The sequence below is a fragment of the Leguminivora glycinivorella genome, chromosome 3 (assembly GCF_023078275.1).
Source record: "Leguminivora glycinivorella isolate SPB_JAAS2020 chromosome 3, LegGlyc_1.1, whole genome shotgun sequence".
Classification (NCBI taxonomy): Eukaryota; Metazoa; Arthropoda; class Insecta; order Lepidoptera; family Tortricidae; genus Leguminivora; species Leguminivora glycinivorella.
Genome location: NC_062973.1, coordinates 15,103,141 through 15,128,437, shown reverse-complemented (window position 1 = coordinate 15,128,437; position 25,297 = coordinate 15,103,141). Strand labels below are relative to the sequence as shown.

Here is a 25,297-nt window from a genome sequence, read left to right as displayed (position 1 = left end):
GTATGTAGTTTAGAGTAGTTCAAAAACCTAAGTAAGAACATTATTCAAACTTTTTATTTTAATTTTATCTCATATTTCGATAGGAACACTCGTAACTTGTGTACTAGCATCTGCTTTTGCCTTGATTAAATACCTAGGCATTTATTTTTAAATTAAGAATCTTGTAACCGTGTAAAGTTTACACCCAGCTTTATGGAAACAGCTGGTATTTTGCATTAGTTAAAAAATCCCTCGCAACCGATCTTTACCGCTTCTGCTAGTTTCATTCACTTTAATTTAAAGGATACCTAACTGGATTCCGTCCTCAAAAATGAGAATAGACCATAGACTAAAATTACACTTACGTATAACAATGTAAGAGTATACATTTTGGTAGCTTTCTTTATTAATTTCGTATTAACACGTGAAAACCGTCACACACGACGAAGCTGGCGGTCACATGCTTCGCACCAACATCCAAACGCGCTCAGTTACCGCGCGACCATCGCGCCTGTCGTGTGTCTCCACAGGCGCGTTCCAAAACAAACTATACCTAGTCATAAGTGCAATAACACCCAATTTGACTTGCCGTAAGTAAACTATAATTTGATCGCTTAGATATCACCACTTAATAAGAATTTAAATGCATTTCTTCCATTGGAATTTTGTTTGTTGACTTTTTATTCGTGTTTTGGGTGCCTAAGTTTAGTTTAAATTATGATCAATGAAATCCAAAGAAAGATCATAACTATAAGTCACGGCCGAATGTGAACAACTATGTGTGTTTTATAAACAATACTTTTCTTATTGTTTTGAAAGTGATTCATCTATCGGCAGCGAATACCGCTTGTGCCTACATCCTATAGGTGATTAATTGCATATTTAGTTTAGAATCTAGGTAATAGGTACCGATATATGTAACTTAATTTAATTAATGACTTATATTAGAATCTTACTTGAAGGCTATTTTAACCCTTTTATAAATTCCTTTGAAATGTTTATGGTCACCATAATATTATTTGAAGAAGGTTTAACTATCTTAAACTCTTGTTTGTTTTGGTATCTTTACTTTGCAATAAAACACAAAGGTATCACTAATCGGCGTCGCATATGTTATAGATTACGCAGGCTTTAACTATACAGAGTGGGGCCTGTAACAAAGGCGAATAATTGAACTGTAGGCTATTCTCCTTATACTGATCAACATTTGTTCAGTGACTTTTAAAAATTATGAAGTCTTTAAATTTTTAATTTTTCATACAAAATAAATATTAGCTTCAATGTACGCCATTATTGTTGTCATTGACGTTGTCTGTCATACTTTAGTTAGACTTAACAGAATTCGCAATACATTACCTCTTAGAAAAATTTTCAAGGGTGATAAAAATCAAAATACAAGTTATTTTTAAAAGTCGCCGAACAAATGTTGATCAGTATAAGGAGAATAGCCTAGAGTTCAATTATTCGCCTTTGTTACAGGCCCCACTCTGTATAACCATGTTACGTAAATGTATAAGCTTCAACACAACATATGCGTTAGTTTTTTGTAGACGTGCTCATATAGTGTAGGGGTGCATAGTTAAGTTGGCCCGTGACGTTCCACTGACGCCACGCTCGATCGACTTCATAAGTTCATTACTGTCGTGTTATATTTATGTAAGGGTGAAATACTTATCAGTGGGTAGTGAAAACCTCGTAATTACTAAAATACTAAAGAAAAATAGTGATGGAATAAGAAAAGTTTTTAATTTAATTGGGTTTGGCAATTTGTATAAGCACCCAGTTTTTTTATCTACTTATACCTTTCCAAAGTGAAAGAAAAAGTCAAGGACTACCTAATTTGAAGATGCATATTCTTAAAATTGGAAAACTGCTCTGCCGGCCTAGCCGAATGACAATCGTTAACGCTAGACGTCGATCGAGACTCAGTCTGGCTCTGTCGCGCCAATACGGAAGAGCGATAGAGATAGCTAGCTACGATAACGATATTATAGTGAGTGTATTTGCTTATGGAAGTTATGGAACACTTTAATAGTTTCAAATGTAACTATATTAATTATGGGAAAGTTCATTTCCTACAGAAAACTGTGGAAAATCTCATAAGAATTCCTAAATTGATCAAAATATTTTTCGTTCTTTTAATTTTTCGATTCAGGGGGGCCTTGCTATTGTTAGTGGCAAGTCTAGAAAACGTATTAAATGTGGTAGCCCTAGTTAATTTGTACTTCCTGCAAACTACAGGGTGTAATTTAGTCACCTGCAATAATTTATGGTGTACCTATATACTAGGCGATAGTGAAAAAATTTACTCCCAAGTCTCCCAACCCCGAAAGCGCAAAAAAAAATAATTTTCTATAGGAATGTCCATACAAAATATCAAGGATATAAATAGGATAAATACATATCAAACCCTAAAATGTATAAAGCAGCTAATTGTAAATTTGTGATTTTCGAGGTCATAGTCCTATACTTAGTAAAAAGTATGAGAAAAAGATAATATTAACACAAACATAATCTGAGATAATTTATTTATTTATTAATGATAATGACACTGTAATAAAAATTCCGAGCGAGGAAGCTGCCAGCTCTTTTGTCCCCCGTAGTATCAGTCAGCCGCTTCGCCAAGTTCTTGTAAAAAATCTGGGCGCCCGGGCCCCACCACGGACCGAGGGCCTGGACGCCAAAAGGAACAAAGTTGTAAGAGATTAGATCATAAAGTTGGGGGTTATTCTCGGCTGGTTAAATTTAATTGACACCGAAATGAATCACAATATAATTAACCTGTTTAACGTGCTGTAAATCTAGTTTACGCATGTTTACTCGTATGCAGTTTATGCATTTCCAGCTGTTTGGAGTGCATCCAACTTGTTGTTTATTCATCAATCAAGTATATAGGCTCCCATTTCCGGATTACTTTAAAAATCAAAGAAAGTGATTTTACTGACCCATAAATACCCGATTTTAAATATTTCACTGTGTTTAAAACGTATTAATTTTGAAAAAAAAATTGATCTCTTCTCCTATTTCAGCGAATGCTATTTTGCAAAAAAATTAAAAGGCACGGCTGACAAAAAATAATGATTAGTTGCCGAACCGGATTCCAGGGTCTCAAGTGGCAAAATGCCGGGATAACCCTAGGAAGAATTCGGCAAAAAAATAATGCCACACCCACAGTAACCTTTTTTTATCACCAACTAAACAACACAATATAGAACGACGTAGGGAACAAATCAAATTATTTTATTAAATATTTTTTTGATTTGTTTTTTTTAGTAGTAACACTACTATATATAAATTATAAACCCCCCGGCTATCCTCACCAGCCGCCAGCTACCAGTGGTTTCGCCACCAGTGGGCTTGATCGCTTTTTCTTTAGTGTATGGTATCTATTTCAGTTTATAACACAATATAGAAGTTTGTTTGCGTTGAAATGCTTATATGTTCAGTTAAGCAACCATGGTCCTGTTCAAACGAGATAGGTACTATTCTTATCAATGTTTAACGACATTTTTTATCACTACTTTATTCAACTTCAATAGAAGTCTTGTTTTACACAGTGGACAAAATTATAATACTTTTTTTTTTTCGAGGTAATTCTGAGATACTTATTCAAATTATGTAGGATTATAACTTGAACGAAGATTAAATTGATTCCAAAATTAAAGTTTCCTGATTGCATATGAAATCTGTTTGAAATACCTATCTGATACTTTTACAATATTTGGGATTTTTCGCGACATGCACCTGACATAGACTACAATATCTGGGCGACCGAGCTTCGCTCGGTTCTATTTTAATATATCACGTCGTTAGATAAGAAAAAAACTCTTATAAATACAAAAACAAAAAAAGACAAAAAACAAAAACTTTATTTCTGGCCGGGATTCGAAACCCTGACACCTACGATTTATCTGCGTACATTAGACCGACCTCGTACGACTGAACTAAGCGGAATCGATGCGCGCGCGGCGAAATTAACGACCATATTTTACGTTTACTAACGCGAAAGAAAAACTCATGAAAACTCGAAAATTCGCGTTTTCCGGGATCTAAGCTACGCTAGATCGATTTTTTACCCCCGAAAACCCCCACATAACAAATTTCAGCGAAATCGTTAGAGCGTTTCCGAGATCGTCGGTATATATAAATAAATAAATATACAAGAATTGCTCGTTTAAAAGTATAAGATATATTATGTAGTCTATATACAATATTAAGACAACAATATAATCACTTTGTATATACCGACCGCGAACCAAAATGACTTCATAACCGTTTAATTATCATCACGAACATCATTACCATACCGTCCCTGACGTCATTATCTAACTGACAGCTGTCACGTGTAACATATCTCTTGACGGTTGTTTGTCACCGATTCATCTTATATGACCATGGATACTTGAAGAGACTCTTAAAATAATCTGTTTCCTGATAACGGAGATAAAGTATTTTTATCTTATTTTCCACTTGTTGCTCTTTTAAATAACTGGAGAATTTAACCAAAAAATTATGGGCTTAGTAAAATTTTTTTTTGGGAATAATGTGCCAAATGTATCAGAGTCCCACTAAACGCCAAATACAATTTTAATAATACGGGTTTTACTAGCTGTACCTATGCATTCTATTTAAAATCGACCTAGAAACCTAATTTACTGAATAACATATTTTAAAGTCTAGGATTTATTTTCAATATGCTCTCATATTATACTCGTTTCTTTGTATCCACAGAACACGTCTACCATATATAATTATATAACCGGAGGACACTCTATTTAATAATGCAAACATTGTAAAACATGGAAAAAAGGACCAGTTACATTTGCCCCCCAGTCGAGATTTGCCCTGCTGTACATTATTAAGAATTTAAACTTTTATTTTCGGTACGTAGGTACCTACAGTATTTGTGTTAAAACAAGTAATTTGTAAAATGAGCCGTAGATTACACAATTCCTTTTACAATCAATTCGTCAGCAATAATTCTGCTTGTTCAATAAAATAAAGCAGTCTGAGCAAAATAATTAGAGTACGCACTTTCATAATGTTGAGCCAAATGACCTGTTAGTGCCATTGAAACTTTAGCCATTATTCGTATTTAAATATGAGTAACGCCAAAATCGCCAAATAGGGAAATGACTATTAATGGTGGTTAAATTTGGGCATTTTAATTTTTTAATTAAATTGCGTAGCTGGAACGTAAAAGTGCTATCCTGGACGAAAAAACAAGTGGCCACGGAACGTGAACGATTTACTACTTGTTTCAGCGCTCATGTTTCCCTTAAGACGCTGACAACACCCAATGACCTTGACGCTAGCGTACACTGTCTATTCGCATGGGAGTAAGTGAGAGCGCGATGTCACTAAAACAAAGTACGGAAAAATATTAAAATAAAATAGAAAGATGCATTATTTGTGCAATCTGTTTCGTCAGTGTTTTAGATATATATTTTTGCTATTGTAATTTTAATTAAAGACAACTAAGTGAATAATAGAACGACATAGAACCGTTAAATGACGAACTCGAGACCAATCTTTGCAATTTTTTTCTATCGAGCCGATTTCGTTAAATTGTGTATCGAGTACGGCTATGTTCGTTGAAATATAATGAATAATAACATATAATTTACTTGCCTTACTACAACTAATAGTTTGTCTTAAAAACTGCGCAAGTAACATCAATTTTGCGCAGTTGGGTGTTGTCAGCCCCTTAAGAAGTCCATTGACAAACAGTTCACCGGACGGTAACAATCTGTAAGTTAAAGTTAAACTTATATTGACCGGGATACAGATCGTGATTACCTTTTTGATTTTGCATCATGATCACGGAAAACTGAAGAAGGCGGGTTGATGTCAGAGGTGTCGGAGGGTGTTCAAAACTCTCATAAGTTAAAGTATATATCGAGCCGTTGGCAAACCGATAGTTAGTGCGGCCCTTTAGAATTCGCGTCTGGGCACCATTTTACAATACGAATGTTGTTTTAAATAGTCATCTGCAATAATTTACTACCTATGTGAATATAATCATACTAACGAACAACTTTTCTTATAGGGCCAACCGTGAATTCGATCAAAAAATATTCATATACATAGAAAATGTCAATGGTCTGATACCAGCCAAAATGGCAGACAGCCAACTTTATTTTACGATTTTGGGTTTGTTCCTTTAGTAAATGCTCAGTATGTCATTTAGATTTAAATTGTAAATTATTGCAGGTGATTACATTTACACCCTGTATATAAAGCGTGCATTCTGAAACACATTGAGTAAATATTGGGCGACACAGTTTTTAATTTAAATACTCGTAACAGTTTTTAATTTAAATATGTACTACACAAAGACATAATCTAGATAGAAATAAATGAAGTCTATGAAAATTGTTTTATTATAACACTGCAGCACTGGTTAACTAGAAAAGAATTCCGTACTAGAAAAGAATTCCGTACTTTTTAAATAGTCTGCCCGAGAATATTAGGCATGAGCCAAATAAGAAAAAATTTAAAAACGCATTAAAACTGTACCTCTTGCAAACACTTAAATGACAGTTACAAACGTGTAAATGTCATTTAAGTGTTTAAATATGTAATTAATATTGTTTAAATTATAAGTACATACATTAAGTAGTTTAATCTACATATCTGCTAAATAGAGACTCATACCTGCAGACAAACTGTAGATGCAGTTTTGCAGGGATATGTTTTAATTATAAGTCCTATACTGTAACTAATAATAACAATAAAAAAAAAAAAAGTGGTTAGGTATTTTTTTTTTCGTTAAAGAAAATATGTTAGTTGGAGGGTTTCGTTGCACTCTCTAAAAAGCTAAAAACTGCTAAAACATTTAATGGTATAGCAACCTTAGGTGGTGGTATGGTATGGTATAGGAAATTTAGGTAGGTATATATTATTATTGTTCTCATAGAGGCAACAGAAATATGTACTTCGTCTGATCCATCTGTGAACATTTCAAATGTCAAACTGGGTAGGTATCTTGGTTAATGAGATACAGCCTGGTGACAGACGGACGGACAGCGAAGTCTCGTTTTACTCTTTGAGTACGGAACCCTAATAAGACCTACTGTTTCAGTATTTTAGTACTGAATTTAATTAACTCATTTTTGTTCCAAGTATGAAAAAGTTGAATTCGTTATGGGATAGGACTGCGTAATGAATTCAGTGGAACGTACGCCATATAATGTGCCAGCAGCTATTATTAACTAAGAGAAAATATGCGCCATTTCTAGAAGTTAATATAAACCGGTTTCAGCTAGACTATGCAATCAGTGATTTTATTTATTTAATCTTTATTGCACAACATAAAGTACAAATGGCGAACTTAATGCCTTAAGGCATTCTCTACCAGTCAACCATTGGTCCAAATAGAAACTTACAATTGGTGCGGAAAATAAAACAGACATTTAAATAGATATAAGCAAGTGATCATCATCCTCCTTGCATTATCCCGGCAGACCTGGCATTATCCACGGCCCATGGGGGCCTGGGGTCCGCTTTAAGACGGACTATGCAATACATTATATAGTTTGGAAAGGATAGTAATAGCAGGCGGCAATAAGGGCGGCTCACTCCGCGATTCTATCGCCGCGCTACAAGTACATGCCGGCGGCCGCGAGTTCGCGGCCTAATAAGGGTTGGCGCGCGTTCTCACAGAATGCACGTTCACGCTTTCTATTGTTGCTTTACGTCGCGAGTTTTTTTTTAAGGTTCATATGCGATGTCCGCATGTGGAATGGCTTATAATGCTTAGTTAAATAGACATCATGGATAAAATAGGACAATCTTACACAGATCTACTAATGATTAAGTCCCACGGAAAAATTCAATAAGGCTTGTGATGTTGGGGCCCAAACAAAAATATATAAATACTGTATATACTGTATCTAAAAAGTACCCAAGGCTTAATAGTATAACATTTTATCTGAGTATTAATTTTTTTTAATCCATAGGCAACCCTATCGTCCGACGCTGCGCACGTGCGGCTCGTTTCTTTGTTAGAATTTTGTAGGCATTTAAAAAGGCGGCATTTCTTGAACATCAAAGCAGTGGGCCTTCTGTACTTGTACTATTATATATTCTGTGGTAATAGCACAGTATAATAAAGAGAACTATATAGTATGGTCACTCCCACTGAAAGTGGCGCCCACCCGCTCTCGGTTACCTCACAGTTACCGCCTTTCAAAAACGCGACCAGTCGAGTCGACCTGTCATATCTCACTCATACAAGCATGGTACGCGTTCGCTTACACGAGCTTAGACTGTGTGCATAGGAACGCGCCTCTTTCATATATTTAATCGCCATTGTCCGAGATGTGGTAATAACTCGGCTTTAGCCATTTACCCATAGAGTATTAGATAGTATTTATTTCCGAATTGTTTGTCATTTTTAGGGTTCCGTACCAAAAAGGTACAACAGGAACCCTTATGGTGCGACTCTGTCCGTCTGTCTGTCCGTCTGTCACATTGTTAAATATCTCGAGAACTACTTATGCTATCGATATGAAATTTGGAATAGTTATAAACATTGTGAACCTCTACAAGTTGAAAGTATTTTTTTTTTAATTAATTAATATAAATGATAGAAAATGGCCAAAATGAAAGGGGGGCAAACTGAAAATTTCAAGTAACTAGGTCAAGTGGGGTATCTTTAGAAAGAGCTCAAATTGTACATATCAAAATTATTTTTTATAATTTTTTGGTTGTGGAAAAAAATGTTTTTTGAAGGAAAATGTAAAAAAAAACACCGTCCCCCCCCCCTTATCTCCGAAGTTTACCAACATAAATTTATGAAATTTTCACCAAACATGGCTATTATAATGAATATTACAGGAAACATAAAATCGTAGACATATCTTGAAAACTTTTTTTTTATTTATAAAAAACCTTTCAGATTTACATTTTTAATTTAAACACCCTTGCGGGTGTTTATTGTACCTGTATTTTTTAACAAAATAACAATGAAATTACCTGCTTTCAAATAGAGGCAAAATGGTTAAAATCGGTTCACGCAATAAACAATTATTCCATAAAAATCATCTTCCATACTAGCTCACGCGCATTAGTTTACTCAATTTGTCGATAGATGTCGCTGTACGTTGAACGCTTATTTCCTACATCGCGTTTTTCCTGATATAATGAGGTCGGTTCAGGAGCGTCCTTGCGACATGTCGTAAGTCGTAAACTATTGAAGTCTTGATTTTATCTGGACGTTGTCTAACAATAAAATTGTATATTAAAATATTACTTGTTATGTGGGAAATTGAGTCTTGAGGGATTTATTCAAACCTGTAGAGTTCTATGAATAACATTTTGATGATTCAACTATTGAAAGTTTGTACGGAACTCTCGGTGAGCGAGTCCGACTCGCACTTGACCGGTTTTTTATTATGTGATAGGTGGCAAACGAGCACACAGGTCGCCTGACGGCAAGCGATGACAGCCACCCATGGAAACCCGAAATATCAGAAGGGTTGGGGGACTTGAAAGTACGTTGCCGGCCTTTAAGATGGGTGTGTGCTTCTTAATTTTCCGAAACGCAAAAATAATAAGTACTTAAATTAATAGTAGGTGGTTGGGGAAAAAAAACAACATTTAGAAAACATTGAACTAAAACTTATGTTATGAATGCATATTATGCACGCTTAAGTAGTGAAATTCTTGCGGTATAAATACTAGATTATAATGTTTCAATTTTTAAAGTTTTTCACACATACTAGGTATATTGGGTAGGTATGAAATAATACGTACCTATTGTAATTGTAGACCAAGTTGGTCTTGTATTATGTACCTAATTTTTTTTTTTTCAAAAAGTATATATTTGATGAATCGATACGATTCTAATTTACCAATAGTTTTAAATTATTGAATCGCATTTAGATTTCCGTAAACAAACATCCGTTTAACAGTTGGCATTGGCACATGTCGTTCCGGACGTTTTAGTTTCAGCTATTAAATACGTTCAATTATAGAGTGTTAACATTATACACGTCTAAATATGTAAATAAAATAACATTTTTGGTTCACATTTTAACTCTGAAGAGGAATATTTTTAAAAAGGAATTTATAGACGCTCAAGCAAATCACTAAAAACCCTAAAAAAGCCAATTTGCCAAATTTAAGGGCCTAATGTTTATTGTCCCACAGATAAGTTTGAATTCCGAAAATTTTTTTAGTCTATAGGTATTTTATCAATATCATCTATCCGTTTAAAACAAGTTGTTTGCAAACGTTTGTCAGCACCTGAACCGAGATCAGAATAAAACAGACCTGCTTTCGACGGAAACTGGGGATCTGGCTACTAAATTTACATCACAGTTTACCTCATCTATTCCTATTGTTTATATCAGAAAATTTGTAATTAATAGTAGAGAAATAGCTTGCGTTACACCTTCATGTGTGGAGGCGTGTAGGCGGCAAGGTTGCACTGAAAATATAGGTTATTGATTAAGTAACAATTTATTATTTACAATGTTAACTTCTGCTGTACCTAAATTGCTTAAATTGTTCTGTCTCGATTCTAGATTTTTCATTTTTTTTTCTTGGGACGTGTATTTTTATATTATACTAGCTTTTGCCCGCGGCTTCGCTCGCGTTTAGAAAGAGACAAAAAGTAGACTATGTGAACTATGTCACTCTCCATCACTTTAACTATCTCCGCTTAAAAAATCACGTCAATTCGTCGCTCGTTTTGCCGTGAAAGACGGACAAACAAACAGACACACACACTTTCCCATTTATTAGTATGGATTGTATTGGTATTGTCGCTATTGTAACTCGAAAAGATCTCTTGCTTCAGTGCACGGGACCAAGTAAGTTACGGCGATCATGTTTCCATTTGTCGGGTGTCTTTCATGCCAAGGCCATTTTGGATAGGGTGTCAGGTTTCCTGAGGATATGCCCAATCCAATTTCCATACGGTATCTTAGTCAATTTTATTCTACTTTGGTAGTTAAAGTTTTTATGTGTTACTCCTTATATCTAGCTCCATTAGTGTAACTCCTTATGTAGTCTAAGCATCTAGGACAAGTATTGCCAAGTTTGCCAAGAAATAGGATTATTACTTTAATCCTTACGAGAACATGTCTTAGCTTAATCAAAACAGCCAAAACGTTTGTGTTTTCTACGAGTATAAACATTTTCTCGGTAGATTAAATTTTACCTACTGGTCCACACTTCAATCTCTTCATCCCCTTCATCCATATTTTTTGCTGTAGTTGGCCTATGTGCTTAAAATATATCGAACAATTTTGTTGTACCTATCCGTAATTCTGAAATTGACTCGGTGAAAAAGGGCACAAGTTCCACCTCGGACTTGTGACCTTTTTCACCGAGTCAATTTGAGTTATACCCTTTTTCACTAGACTCACAGAATTAGAGGCAAGCTTAGAACAGACATGTCGGACATTTGGGAAGCTAAGCAGGAAGCTAGAAGACAATAAAGAAAATAGTCGAATAATTACAGCTTTTAAGTACTAGGTCTATAGGTACAATCATTCCCACGAAGGTGACATCATTGAGTTTATGCTAATTCCAGCAGCCGTGTTCTGCCAAATAAAATTAACGACGGACATTATTGACAAAGTTGCGCTGGTTGTGATTAAAACAGCGCGGGCTTCTCACGGATCTCGAATGTTCGACCAAAGGTCAGGTTGTAGGAAATGTGATCGGTTCCGGTCGGATATCGGTGCTGTGGCCTTTTGATTACGTATATGTACTTATGTACAGCTTTTATCCTCTCGGTTGCGTTCGTAACAAGGAACCAGATTAACCAGAATAACTGCCGCTACGATTCTGTACATTGTATTTTGATGGTCCTTGTGAGAGTTCCTTTAAATCTCTTTTGCATGGGCTGTTTCTTTATGTTTACCGTATTTTTATGCTTTATTTTTTTTAATATGACATAAAATGAACTGACTTAGGAAACATCATTCGCCGCGTCAGGTTTATTGTTGTTTTTTGTACGAAAGGACGAAAGTAAACATTTATGTTATGATGGAATTGTATGATTCGAAATAAAATTTAGGTTTTTATAATCTACTGAATGTAGTCGAGGCAGTTCTAAAGCCTTGCTATATTTATGTTTTTTTTTTTTGTAATTTAGGTAAGGCTGTCTCCAATAGTGGCCATTGCCTACCGAAGACCGTTCACCATCGATTGTTACACTTGTGACAACCATTAGGTTTAATTTTAAATCTCCAATGAGCTTTGAATTTCGATCTTCTTCTTATTTCCCCCGAGACCCGACGACTTCATTTTTTATTCAAAAAAAAATTGCACTGTACTTTTAGAGTGTAGAACTCCAAACTTATACCTATTTATTTATTACTTCGAGCGAATGCCTGCCCCCCATGAGCATTGCATCGTGAACAACAGGGCAGCATATGTGGCCTTCATCGCCCTTACTTATCTCGCATGCCATTTCACATGCTCTGACATCAGATGCCTTGAACTCGATTCGCTGAATCGTTGTATTTACATCGGAATACTAGATATTTTATTTAATTTTTGTCCTAGGTATCATTGCGTTTATTTTCGCCATTAATATCAAGAAGTCTGCCTTTCGCATTGACTCATATTTTAATAGTAGAAAGAGTCGTGACTAGGCGTAATAGGTGACAAAAAGACTAACCCCCTTATTTATAAACGTACACTAAAGTTATCAAGCCGATAAAGTTCGTTTGTCCCTTTCCGACGTATTGGTGTGATAGACAGGGACAAACGAACTTTATCGGCTTGATAACTTTAGTGTACGTTTATGAATAAAGGGGTAAGTAGCAGGGATGTAACGGAGTTCTGCTTCTGCTTCCGTTACTGCGGAACTTCCGTTTTGTTTTACACATCCGCTTCTGTTCCGGTTCTGTTATTTTTCAAACGGAAGTTATAACGGATGTCGGAACCTAGCGCGACGGTGGGACATGAGCGGCGTACATCAAAGACCAACAGGTCTATACCTATCATTCGCTCATCTCTCCGCTTGCCACGTGCTGCGATACTAAACATTAATCGCTTCATTCCATTGCGCGCCAATATTTGTCCTGTCCACCTAGTTAGTAGCGAGTGAACAACTATTCAGTGGTGCAGGGCTTATCTACGATCCCCTTAGAAGCTCCCCTTAGATTTGTTTATTAAATACAGTTTACTTCTTTTACAATCACTCCATTTAATTTAAAAATTTAATTGTGTGCTAACAATTACACATATAATTTTTACTGGTTAGTTTTGGATTGTATTATACTAAGTACCTACGAGTAAGTTTTCTTTTCGTTTCTAAAACCTTTTACGGCATAATAAAGGTTTAAAAGGATTCTTATGTGATTTTTAGTGATTACCTAAACAACAAACAATCTTAAAGTTCAAGGTGATTTAAATTTTTGGATTGTAATGAATGATATACTTAAGATAAAATATCAGGTTACTTTTCTTTTCGTTTTTAAAACCTAAGTGGGCCTAAAGGCTGATTACAAACTGCTGATTACAGGCTGAACAGTAAACACCTAAAAGTTCTAGGTAATTTAATTAGTTTTGGTTTATGTTATACCTATGTGGTATTTTTTCATTTCGTTTTTAGGGTTCCGTAGTCAACTAGGAACCCTTATAGTTTCGCCATGTCTGTCTGTCCGTCCGTCCGTCCGTCCGTCCGTCCGCGGATAATCTCAGTAACCGTTAGCACTAGAAAGCTGAAATTTGGTACCAATATGTATATCAATCACGCCAACAAAGTGCAAAAATAAAAAATGGAAAAATATGTTTTATTAGGGTACCCCCCCTACATGTAAAGTGGGGGCTGATATTTTTTTTCGTTCCAACCCCAACGTGTGATATATTGTTGGATAGGTATTTAAAAATGAATAAGGGTTTACTTTGATCGTTTTTTGATAATATTAATATTTTCGGAAATAATCGCTCCCAAAGGAAAAAAAAGTGCGTCCCCCCCCCTCTAACTTTTGAACCATATGTTTAAAAAATATGGAAAAAATCACAAAAGTAGAACTTTATAAGGACTTTCTGGGAAAATTGTTTTGAACTTGATAGGTTCAGTAGTTTTTGAGAAAAATACGGAAAACTACGGAACCCTACACTGAGCGTGGTCCGACACGCTCTTGGCCGGTTTTAACATCTATAACTTCCGCTTCTGGTTCCGGTTCCGCTTCTGCTTCCGTTAAACTAAATTCAAAACTTCCGCTTCCGCTTCCGGTTCCGTTAAAACCACATCCGTTACATCCCTGGTAAGTAGGTACTCTTCTCTTTCCCCACCTAGAGACTCTTGTTATGTTTACGGCAGGCTTGTCTCAAGTAGGATTGTATACATATATGACTTAAAACTCTTAAAAGTGATTATTTAAGCTTATGAATATATATAGCCAGTCAATGTAAACAAATCTAGCATATTTTACATAAATTATGCTAATACGTCTTTACGCGAAAAGCTACCAACAACCGCGTCTTCCTCGCAAACAGATGAGATCCAACTGTCCCATTGTCAGTACAAAAATCTTTGCCGCCTATTATTATGATAAGTAGGCATCGGTTGTTAGTATCATGGTTAACGTAATTAGTGCTTGGCTATTGTCTTTAAAATAACCTTGCCTCAGTCTATCTCTTTGATTTTTTTATCTATTATGTAAATGTAGTTCGGAGATGAGCAGATGAGTTATTCTATGGAGGTACCTAACTATATTCTAAGACTTTTAATGACAGAAATAAAATATTCATGTGTAATTATTATAAATGTTATGAGGCATTAGAATGTGGATGAAAAATAACTTGCTTTACATACATTGATTATTTTTGTTTAGGTTTTTTTTATTTATTTCTCAGAATGAGCTGTTGCTAGCCGGTCTAACAACATTATACTGTTAGCATAAAAAAACTGTTTAAATATGCAGTACCAAGAATACATCTGTACCTATTTAAGTATATCCATATATGTACCTACCTTTGTGCCATAAATTATGAACGTTTTGTGCAAACAATTATTAAGTTTTATGCATTGACTATATTTGTCTAAAACATTCTCGAACTTGACTGTTATTTTAAGTCACCAGACGATTACTCATAAATAATATTTGTCTAGTCATAAAATTAAAATAAAATCCCGTCAGTTACGAGCATACGATCTTTTATTATGAAAAAACATCGTTAATCTTTCACGGTTCGTCTTTATAGTCGACTTTGTCCATGTTACTTTTTCATCAAGACATAACTGTTGATACGAAGATGATGATTTTAGCCCACTCTGTAGATTACATTTTTCTCGGTCGCTTATTTGGTGATCATTTCAAAATTAAAAAAATAGTCAACTTAATGGATTCTGCAGTCTTTATTGTCATATCTACTGAGACTGTTACGCACTAGGTTTTTTTGCATCGGACTGTACACGGCAGTTCAGTGCAATTGACATGAAACAAGCAGATGGTACCTATAAAACGACTTCTATGATTGTTCAGAGCAGCCATCTCTGTTTGATGTTGACCGCATGACAAACGATTTGGCAAGCCGCGAAGATCGTAAAATTCGTAAACCAGGCGTTATGTCTACCACAATAACAATCCACATTACATTAATAAATCGGTATCTATAAACTTCTATAAAGCCACAAAAATGATTCATCTAATTTAATGTGCTCGTCAAGCGTCTTTTAATCAAGGAGCGTATGCGACATCAATAAACATGATTTACGATTGCAATATGAAATATCTCAGCCTTGATTGCGAGCTAGACTTCAACTCAATGCCTAACGCACAGCAAGAAACCTACCTACCGGGCATGTTTAGGAAATGAATCTTCCTAGCCTATCGTCCTATTGTTCCAAATTGTTGTTTATTCATGTTAAACAGATTTTTGCTAAAAAGTGTAACGGCCGAGTGAGTTTGAACGACAAAAACCGCTGACCTTGTGTTGGCTGACCGCGAATTTAATTCCTGCTTCACTGAATGAGAACGTCAACGTAATCTGTGAGGGCAATTTTGATAACTATCTTACGATTTTAATCTACTATCGGATTCTATGGAAAAAATTCTCAGCATGCTATTTTTTCGAGTTACGCGCGAGTTATCTAGTCGATTATTGGTCACGCTCTGCGCCCACAGTCTTCACTAACTCGAGTCCAATTCGATAAAAAACTGGTGTACAATTTGTGTAGGCAATTTACTTCGCTATCGTCTAATTTCTAGGATGCTCCCCTCAATGACTTCAGTGCGGCGTCTATAACACCGACACCGTCTGAACTGAAAAGTAAATAATACATAAAAACCTGCTGGCCATCATGACTTCATCAATTTCATTGGCTACTGCAGTAGGTACCTTTAGAAGTTGATAGGCACTCCGATAGGAAATGCTCTTCAAGATACAAATAAGACAATGATAAGTAATCCCACACTTGTTACCTTTACCTACTTTAATGGAATGAACACATGCAACTCAATGATAACAACTCCACAAGTGTAGCAATGAAAGTCAACCTTCTACTATACATTAGTATTTAATACACTTGTAATATAAAGCTGGCCCCGTTTCGTTCGGATGTGGCCGCGACCACAAATTGTTATTTTAATTGCCTACATTGCAACGCATCTGTACAAGTGCACAGGTGTCAAATTAGTTATTGTGTGCATAATTTGATCGCGGCCGCATTACAATGATACCAATGTGCACTTTTAGATCCAGTAGCCATCGAGACTGGGAAATAGTTCTAAAAACAATTGAACTACGCAAAAAATACCGAAAATAAACGGTAATGTTTACTCATGTTTGCACACACAATGTGTCACACTTGCAGATATTCGCTTAAGATGACACATCTGCAAACTGTGCCGTACCCACCTACATTTGTCTTGGTGATAACTTATCTAGATATTCAATAAGTAGATCGAGGTACTTGTTCCATGCAGTAGGAAAAACCTACATTTTGTAATTTTTCGTGTAATTTTTCCAACACTGACCTAGACAAAATACGGTATCTTTCTATTAACCTTTCTAGAAGAACAAACTTATAAACTTTTTTCTGTTTATTTCCAGAAGCAGGAACATAAGCGGCCATCATGGGGGCTATGTTCCGGAGCGAGGAGATGGCACTCTGCCAGCTCTTCATACAGCCCGAGGCGGCGTACACCTCGGTCTCAGAGCTGGGTGAAGCCGGCACTGTGCAGTTTAGAGATGTGAGTATATCTAATAGAATTCGGAACATAAGCCAACATGGCGGCTGTTTCGGAGCGAGGTAGATCTGCCAGCTCTTCATAGGTACATCCCGAGGCGGCGTACACCTCAGTCTCAGAGTTAGGAGAAGCCGTGCCTAGAGCTAGGCACGGTACAGTACACCTTACAGAAGTCGGAACATAAGCCATCATGGGGGCGATGTTCCGGAGCGCAACGGCATGCACTCTGCCTCATAAAAAGCTCGTGATTTAATCTCTTAATAATATTTTACTGGTACCTAAATAATATCCTTAGTACCAATAAACAATTAAACATTTATAGGTTACCTCAATTATCTACTTATCATGGTTCTAGAAAAACACTCACAGGAAAATCCTTGGTAAGCACTTCATTAAATCCTTGGTCACGTAAAGTTTCATTCCATTTATAACATTACCTACAAAACGTTGCGTTATTCCGTAGTGTATTATCCTTATCTATCCAAGTTAAACACCATTATAATGGCTTTTATTGGAAAAAAATGTTCCATAAGTATACTTCATTCATTTACAACAGATTTCAGTCCGAGATTAGAAACGATTCCCATATCTATCTGAAACAAAATGTCACATGCAATATAAAGAAAAAATTACCAAGGCCAAGTGTCCAGACCAGAATTCTAAGCCTAGGCGATTTGGTCACAAAGGTAAGGATGGAACATATATATATACCTACTTAAACATTAAACTAGTTTCTTAGATTCCCAATGAAATGGGATTCTAAGAACATATGTGATCTGTGAACATATGACATCGTTACCTACATATGTGATCGGTGAAGTCGCATGCTAAATCAAAGGTAATCCAGTCTGTCTTGTTCGAGGTCACTGAGACTTGAATTATCATTACTTTTGCGTACCGAGCACATGTGAATATACTTGTGGTCCCAAGTATTAACCACTCACCTACCACTACCCCACCACCACCACCACTACCACCACTACCTTCCACCACCACCACTAACTACCACCACCTACCACTAACCTTCTACTACTCATTGACTTAACACTTTCGCTACCAAGAACCCGACTGTCGGGCACACCGCTCGTAGAAGCGTAGCCGATTACATGGGTTTCCCCGTATGTAGCGAAAATGTCGTAGCGCCGCGTAGAGCCCGGTTTCGAAAGTGTTAAGTCAACTATAACAAATGATGAAGAGTGATAATGAATTGATGATGATACGTCGTCGGTCGTGCATTCTGTACAACTGTCACGTGAAATGAGGCCTTTAATAACATTAGTACGTTAGTGCATTATAAGTATTATAACCAATTTATGGATACAGAAATTAGAAACATAGATTTCATATACCTAGATAGATATCAAAGAAAGTGTGGATGGATTGTGTGAGAGATGATGTGAAACCAAGTGAATGATGAGACGGCGGGTGATAGAAGAATGGAAGAATCAAAGAATACATTCTTCGAGGGAATCGAACGCACGAATTCGCCGTTCGAAAGTCTGTGGAAAACGACGTAATACTATTTTTGAAAAAGGATGGCTAGTAATTTTAAAACTAGTGGTAATGACCACTCGTTTTCGATTCTGTTAGTAGAATTTAAATCGCTAGTAGTCTCCACTACTATATTATTGAACGAATTTCACGAAATCGAATGGCCTGCGAGATTCAAATCTCGGCCCCCTGACCACAAATTAATGGGATACATACATACATACATACATACAATCACGCCTGTATCCCGTGAAGGGGTAGGCAGAGCACATGAAACTACTCAAGTTTCAGTGCCACTCTTGGCAAATAAGGGGTTGAAAGATAACGAAATTGTGACATTGTAGTGACAGGTTGCCAGCCTCTCGCCTACGCCACAATTTAACCCATATCCCACAGTCGCCTTCTACGACACCCACGGGAAGAAAGGGGGTGGTGAAATTCTTACCTGTCCTAAACCCGTCACCACACGGGCATGAATGGGATAATGGCAAGTAATGATGATATCGACAGCTAATTTTATACAATTTGTGATTACAATATCACTATATGACATTTTTAAATGAGAGGAAGGCGGTAAAGTTTACCGTAAGCAAGACCATAGTGCTCTGTTTGATGAGGCGAATGTTCGTCATGCAGTAACAATAGCTCTAAGATCTCATTCATATGTTGCAAGTACTCGTGAAGTTTGACCTTAGTTTAGTATTTTACTCACGTATTTTTTCTTCGTCCTAAAATACTACCAATCATATTGGCAGATTTGTTTGTGTATTTGAACTCTCGGTTACCTATAAATCGCCATACTTTATTAGAAACAATATATTATTAAGTATGTAGTATAAAGTAGTTCCAAGACTTGCACAATAGCCTGTTGAAATAATATATATTGTTCTGTCAGCTTTTATTCATTTTTACATTGTAGCAGTAGGTAAGATCATCTTACCTTTTATTAGGTGGGTATGTGATTTAAATTTACTTACTATGGGATTCATTTAGAATAGAGACAGGTGTGTATAAGCACAAGTACGTATTTCATGATGATATCTAAGCAAAATTTGTGATAGGTGATAATTATCCTTTGGCTGACAAAATAGTCGAAATAATAGATTCAACACTGCATTTATCTTTGACAAAAGGATAACAGTTTTAAGTATTTTTTATTAAATGTTTAACTATTTTATGACTACGTATAGTTATAGGTACAATAATTTATTAAACTAGGTCGCCATGTCACGAGCTGTCATCGAGATGAGTCGAATTCGCCTCCAGACCTTGATATCTGTCTTCGCCCGAAACGATTATGTCATCCAATCGTTTCTCTTTTATTTTCCCGAGTCGTGTTCAACCGCTCTGGACCCACGATAGAACCAAAAAGACGTATGTTCAAGTAAAGATTGCGTCTTTTATATCCTTTCGCTTGTATAGTGGGTACCTAAGGTTAGCCGTGCCATAGACCGGTTCCCTGCTCTTGACTCGCCCGATTTGATCAGACGGGTGGTTTTCGTAATACTTTACTCATAATAATCTACGTATTCTTAGATTTCCTTGTAACAATTGCGACACCGCAGGTATCGGAAACTAAGTCTTAGCGTAACTATGTGAGCATAGATAATTGTCTACAGTTTATGTTCTCACATCTTAATACTCAATATACCTATTCTAGATTTTTTTTAAATGTTAGAAACGTGATCTTCGTTGAAACTTGTCGTGGTGGCTAGAAGGTATGACTTCCTTAATATTTAAAAAGTGTTACTTCCGCGACATAAGGAAGTCAACTTAGCCAACAGTTTTGCAACACAGATACAGACACTAATGTACATATCAATGATGAATACATTTAATGCGTCTTGTTTGTGAAGTTTAACACTTAATAAAAGAAAACAGATACCTAATGCGAGACGGTAAAATCTCGTAAATACGGTGTTAAGCAATTTATGGCAATTGTGAAAAGGAGTTATTAACATTTATTAATTAGGTACCTTACTATACGTGTCCCTTATACGAGCTTATACAGTCCCTTCACATTTTTAGGGTTCCGTACCAAAAAGGTAGAAAAGGAACCCTTATCTATGCGACTCTGTCCATCTGTCACATTACGAAATATCTCGAGAATTACTTAATGCTATCAGTGCTATCGATATGTTTTTTTTCCTGGAGTAAAATCTCAGCTTTTAAGGATCGTCCAATGACTACGAGTAGGTACTGACAAAGTCCAAAGTCTACAGTCATCGTAATTCACGGAGATGACTAGATGAGTGATGACGGGCATTCCTAATGAAAAAAATCGTAACTCCCAAGTATTTTGTTTGGCAAATCGTCTTTTATTACCGACTAGGTAGAATAGACATTTACTTGATAGCGTGCAAGGCCCACTTATGGCAATTGGTGGCTTTAGAACACGGCCGGCGGATATGGGTAGAGAATAAGAGTTAAACATGTAATGTGTTGTGCGTGTCCAATCTAACTAGGAGACTTTGTTTGGCCTATTAAGTGAGTAGCAGGCATGACCACAATAACCCGTCCGTTGCACACCTCTAGCGCACCTCGGACACTGGCGATCAAATATATGAAAGAGGCGCGTTCCAAGCTCACAGTCTAAGCTCGTGTAGGTGAACGCGTACTATGCTTGTATGAGTGAAATATGACAGGTCGACTGTTCGCGTTTGAACTGTGAGGTAACCGAGAGGCGGTGGGCAGCACTTTCAGCGGGGAGCAGGAGTGGCCATACTGTACGATGGTACTCTTTATTATACTGTGCCTCACACTTACACGTAATATAAATACGTGTTGTCGTGTATGCGTAGACCCTGGACGTTTTTCACTCATATCCTTGAAAAATAAGTACACTCTAAAAAAAATTTTGTTGTTCCTATCAATATTTTGATAGTCGTAATCAAGCATCTTGATTCCATACGAGCCTGATAAGATCTTAGACAAATCAAATAAGGTAATTTTGATTGCTCTTACTTTTGCAACGTAACTGAATCGATTAAGATCTTGTTCAATAATTCCATGAAAAATAATTATGCTAACTAAATTACCTTAGTAAGTTCAACTAAGGATTGAATCAACCTATGTTACATAGTTATGCCTAACAAGTTAATAATTGATTCAAGGTGTACAATGGTTAGGAATAACAAAACACCTAAGTAATTAGTTCAATCATACATTCCCTTGTTGTTTTTAGTAATCAGCTTTATTTGAATTATATAAGATCGTAATTGTAGTGATTAACTTAACGTCAACTAAGAGAAAACTGCTCTTAGTTGGTCTTCATTTTTTAGAGTGTAGATAGATATGGCAATTTAACCCCCCTGATGACATTATATTTTACACCGTTTTTAGTACACCTCTAATCAACAATTTTTCATTCCCAGCTAAACCCCGACGTGAATGCGTTCCAACGCAAATTCGTCAATGAGGTTCGCCGCTGCGATGAGATGGAGCGCAAGCTGCGCTACATCGAGACCGAGGTCCACAAAGATGGCGTCCACGTGCCTGACGTCAAGGAGGCCCCGCGCGCGCCCAACCCTAGGGAGATCATCGACTTGGAGGTGAGTTGAACCGTAAGATGCCTGCTGTTAGGACAAAAAGCCCCGTGCCTGCTCAACCCTATAGACTTGGAAGTGAGAACCGTGGTGTGAGATGGAGCGCAAGCTGCGCTACATCGAGACTGAGGTCCACAAAGATGGCGTCCACGTGCCTGACGTCAAGGAAGCCCCGCGCGCGCCCAACCCTAGGGAGATCATCGACTTGGAGGTGAGTTGAACCGTAAGATACCTGCTGTTAGGACAAAAAGCCCCGATACTTGGAAGCTTGAGAACCACGTTGTGAGATGGAGCGCAAGCTGCGTTACATCGAGACTGAGGTCCACAAAGATGGCGTCCACGTGCCTGACGTCAAGGAGGCCCCGCGCGCGCCCAACCCTAGGGAGATCATTGACTTGGAGGTGAGTTGAACCGTAAGATGCCTGCTGTTAGGACAAAAAGCCCCGTGCCTGCTCAACCCTATAGACTTGGAAGTGAGAACCGTGGTGTGAAATAGAGCGCAAGCTGAGTTACATCGAGACTGAGGTCCACAAAGATGGCGTCCACGTGCCTGACGTCAAGGAGGCCCCGCGCGCGCCCAACCCTAGGGAGATCATCGTTTTGGAGGTGAGTTGAACCGTAAGATACCTGCTGTTAGGACAAAAAGCCCCATGCCTGCTCAACCCTATAGACTTGGAAGTGAGAACCGTGGTGTGAAATAGAGCGCAAGCTGAGTTACATCGAGACTGAGGTCCACAAAGATAGCGTCCACGTGCCTGACGTCAAGGAGGTCCCGCGCGCGCCCAACCCTAGGGAGATCATCGACTTGGAGGTGAGTTGAACCGTAAGATACCTGCTGTTAGGACAAAAAGCCCCGTGCCTGCTCAACCCTATAGACTTGGAAGTGAGAACCGTGGTGTGAAATAGAGCGCAAGCTGAGTTACATCGAGACTGAGGTCCACAAAGATAGCGTCCACGTGCCTGACGTCAAGGAGGTCCCGCGCGCGCCCAACCCTAGGGAGATCATCGACTTGGAGGTGAGTTGAACCGTGAGGTACTATCAGCTGCAAAATTGCATGGAGAAATTATGAATGAATTCATTGATAAATTCGCGATGCACTTTTGCAGCTGATTACCTGCTGTTAGGACAAAAGCCCGGTGCCTGCTCAACTCTATCGATTTGGATATGAGTTGAACTGTAGTGTTAGGTTATTAACGTGCACACAGCGCGCAGTGGTCCTGATATACTAATACCTGCAGGGCTAGCACATAGATAGATAGATAGATATCTTTATTTCTTGAAGAAAAAAACACAGTATTTCACACAATTATAAAACAAAGGCTTTCACTAAAAGATCGTCAATTCCAAATTTTTTACAAAAAATAACAAAGAATAAAAGTAGTAAGTAATCAACTTAAAATTATACAAAAAATAAATACAAATCAAATCAATAAATAAAACAATGTCATAGATGTCACATACAATAAAAACAAATACTAGTGTATAATTAGCTAGGGCTAACCTACTGCCGTCCTATCACTAAAACCCATCTAACCCACAAATGATAGTTTTGAGATATGGGCAAAAAACATAAAAACCCATATCTCTAGGAAATGTGTCGATTTAGTCCAGATTTCTTTTATTCTTAAATTAAAACTAAATTCACGCTAACATTATTTAAAATCAATTTAATTAAATATTGTTTAATTTATTAGAAATTCGCCATTTTGTGTTTAAGTTATGCAAATAATTCCTAAAATATGTATGATTTTACTGTTAAAACACGGTTAAGTATACTTTAGCCGTTTTTTAGGATTGAATAATACATAAAACATGGCTTAATAACGGCAAAGTAAATTTACGTGTTTATAGTAATCGTAACTGAGCATTGCATAATAATCTAAAAACATAGCTTAATAACGGCAAAGACACTAAACAATTTTATACTATCGTATATGCTCTAAAAAAATGCTGTAACCGTTTTTAAGCTATGCAATGACTACTAACATCGAAATAATTTGTATGCATTCCTAATCTAAAAGCCCGCTATATGACAAACCAGCGACGATTACTAGGTTTTAGCATTGTCATTCTTTTTAAAAGGAGTTTATCATTTTAGCAATGTCCCGTTTACCTGCAGTACCTGCACTAAGTTTCAAGAGCAATTCAATTTGTTAAATGAATAAAAGACAACTGTATGATATTGTAACCATTTATTTGCATGCATAAAAAACCTCGTTATAAGTTATGTTACAAATTAACATATTTAAACTTAATATAATATTCTAACATTAGTGAAAACTAACATAACATTAATATGAAACAATAAAATTCGCTTTTTACATTGCAACAAATCAATTTGCTATACCGACACGGCGAAAGGTGTCGCTCTTGGATATCTAAAGTTATTCCTATTATTACTATAATACACTATTAAAATAATGTTTTTATTACCGAGTTATATAAGGTTAAAAACGGTTGACATTGGCAGTTCTTACAAAAGAAACACGGATTTCATTTATTATTCGCCAAGCAAGTGAAAATAGCAATCTTTATTTATTTTATACTTCAAAAATTCAAAATACATTTAGGATTGTTTGACATAATCATTTTCTCTCTTTCCGCTTGATTCCGTTCTTCTTAAAATTTATTTTTCTTTTTTTGTGCGTTTGGTTTTCGACAGTTGTATTATTAATATTAATATTACGAGTGTAGTGCTCTATATCGACGGTGGTTCTACATCGATAAATGGTTATATGTACTTATGTGTAGGTCAGTCCTCCTTTTCTGTATGTAAAACTTCTGGATTTGAAGGGTCTGAATGAATAGGTACAGCAGAATACTTAATTACTTATATATCATACATATTTTTTTTTCTTTAAACTAGAATCAATATAGAGATCTTTGTTAACAATTTCTGGTAAAATCAGGTGCATCATTGCTTAAAATTGTATTAACTAGGTTAAATTTAAGTCTGTTTCTCTGTTGTTTGTATGAATTGGAGCGGATAAATCAAGATAAAGCTTCATTTTGGATTATACATATGTTGTCATTTCACAATTTTTACATACTAGGTATAGAGTTCTTCTTCTTTCGAGTCATCACTTGTAGTTTCAATGCGTCTGCGACGGAATAGT

General features: G+C 36.6%; 1 protein-coding gene across 1 annotated transcript in view; it reads left to right on the top strand.

The window, feature by feature from the left end:
• The first annotated feature begins 414 nt into the window (after positions 1-414).
• LOC125242634 (V-type proton ATPase 116 kDa subunit a 1-like) overlaps positions 415-25,297 on the top strand; it is a 41,979-nt gene continuing 17,096 nt past the window's right edge. Inside the window, 3 exon segments of the mRNA XM_048151461.1 lie at positions 415-569; positions 17,008-17,147; positions 22,010-22,186. Of these exon segments, the coding sequence (XP_048007418.1) occupies positions 17,031-17,147; positions 22,010-22,186 (294 nt within the window). The 5' untranslated portion in view covers positions 415-569; positions 17,008-17,030.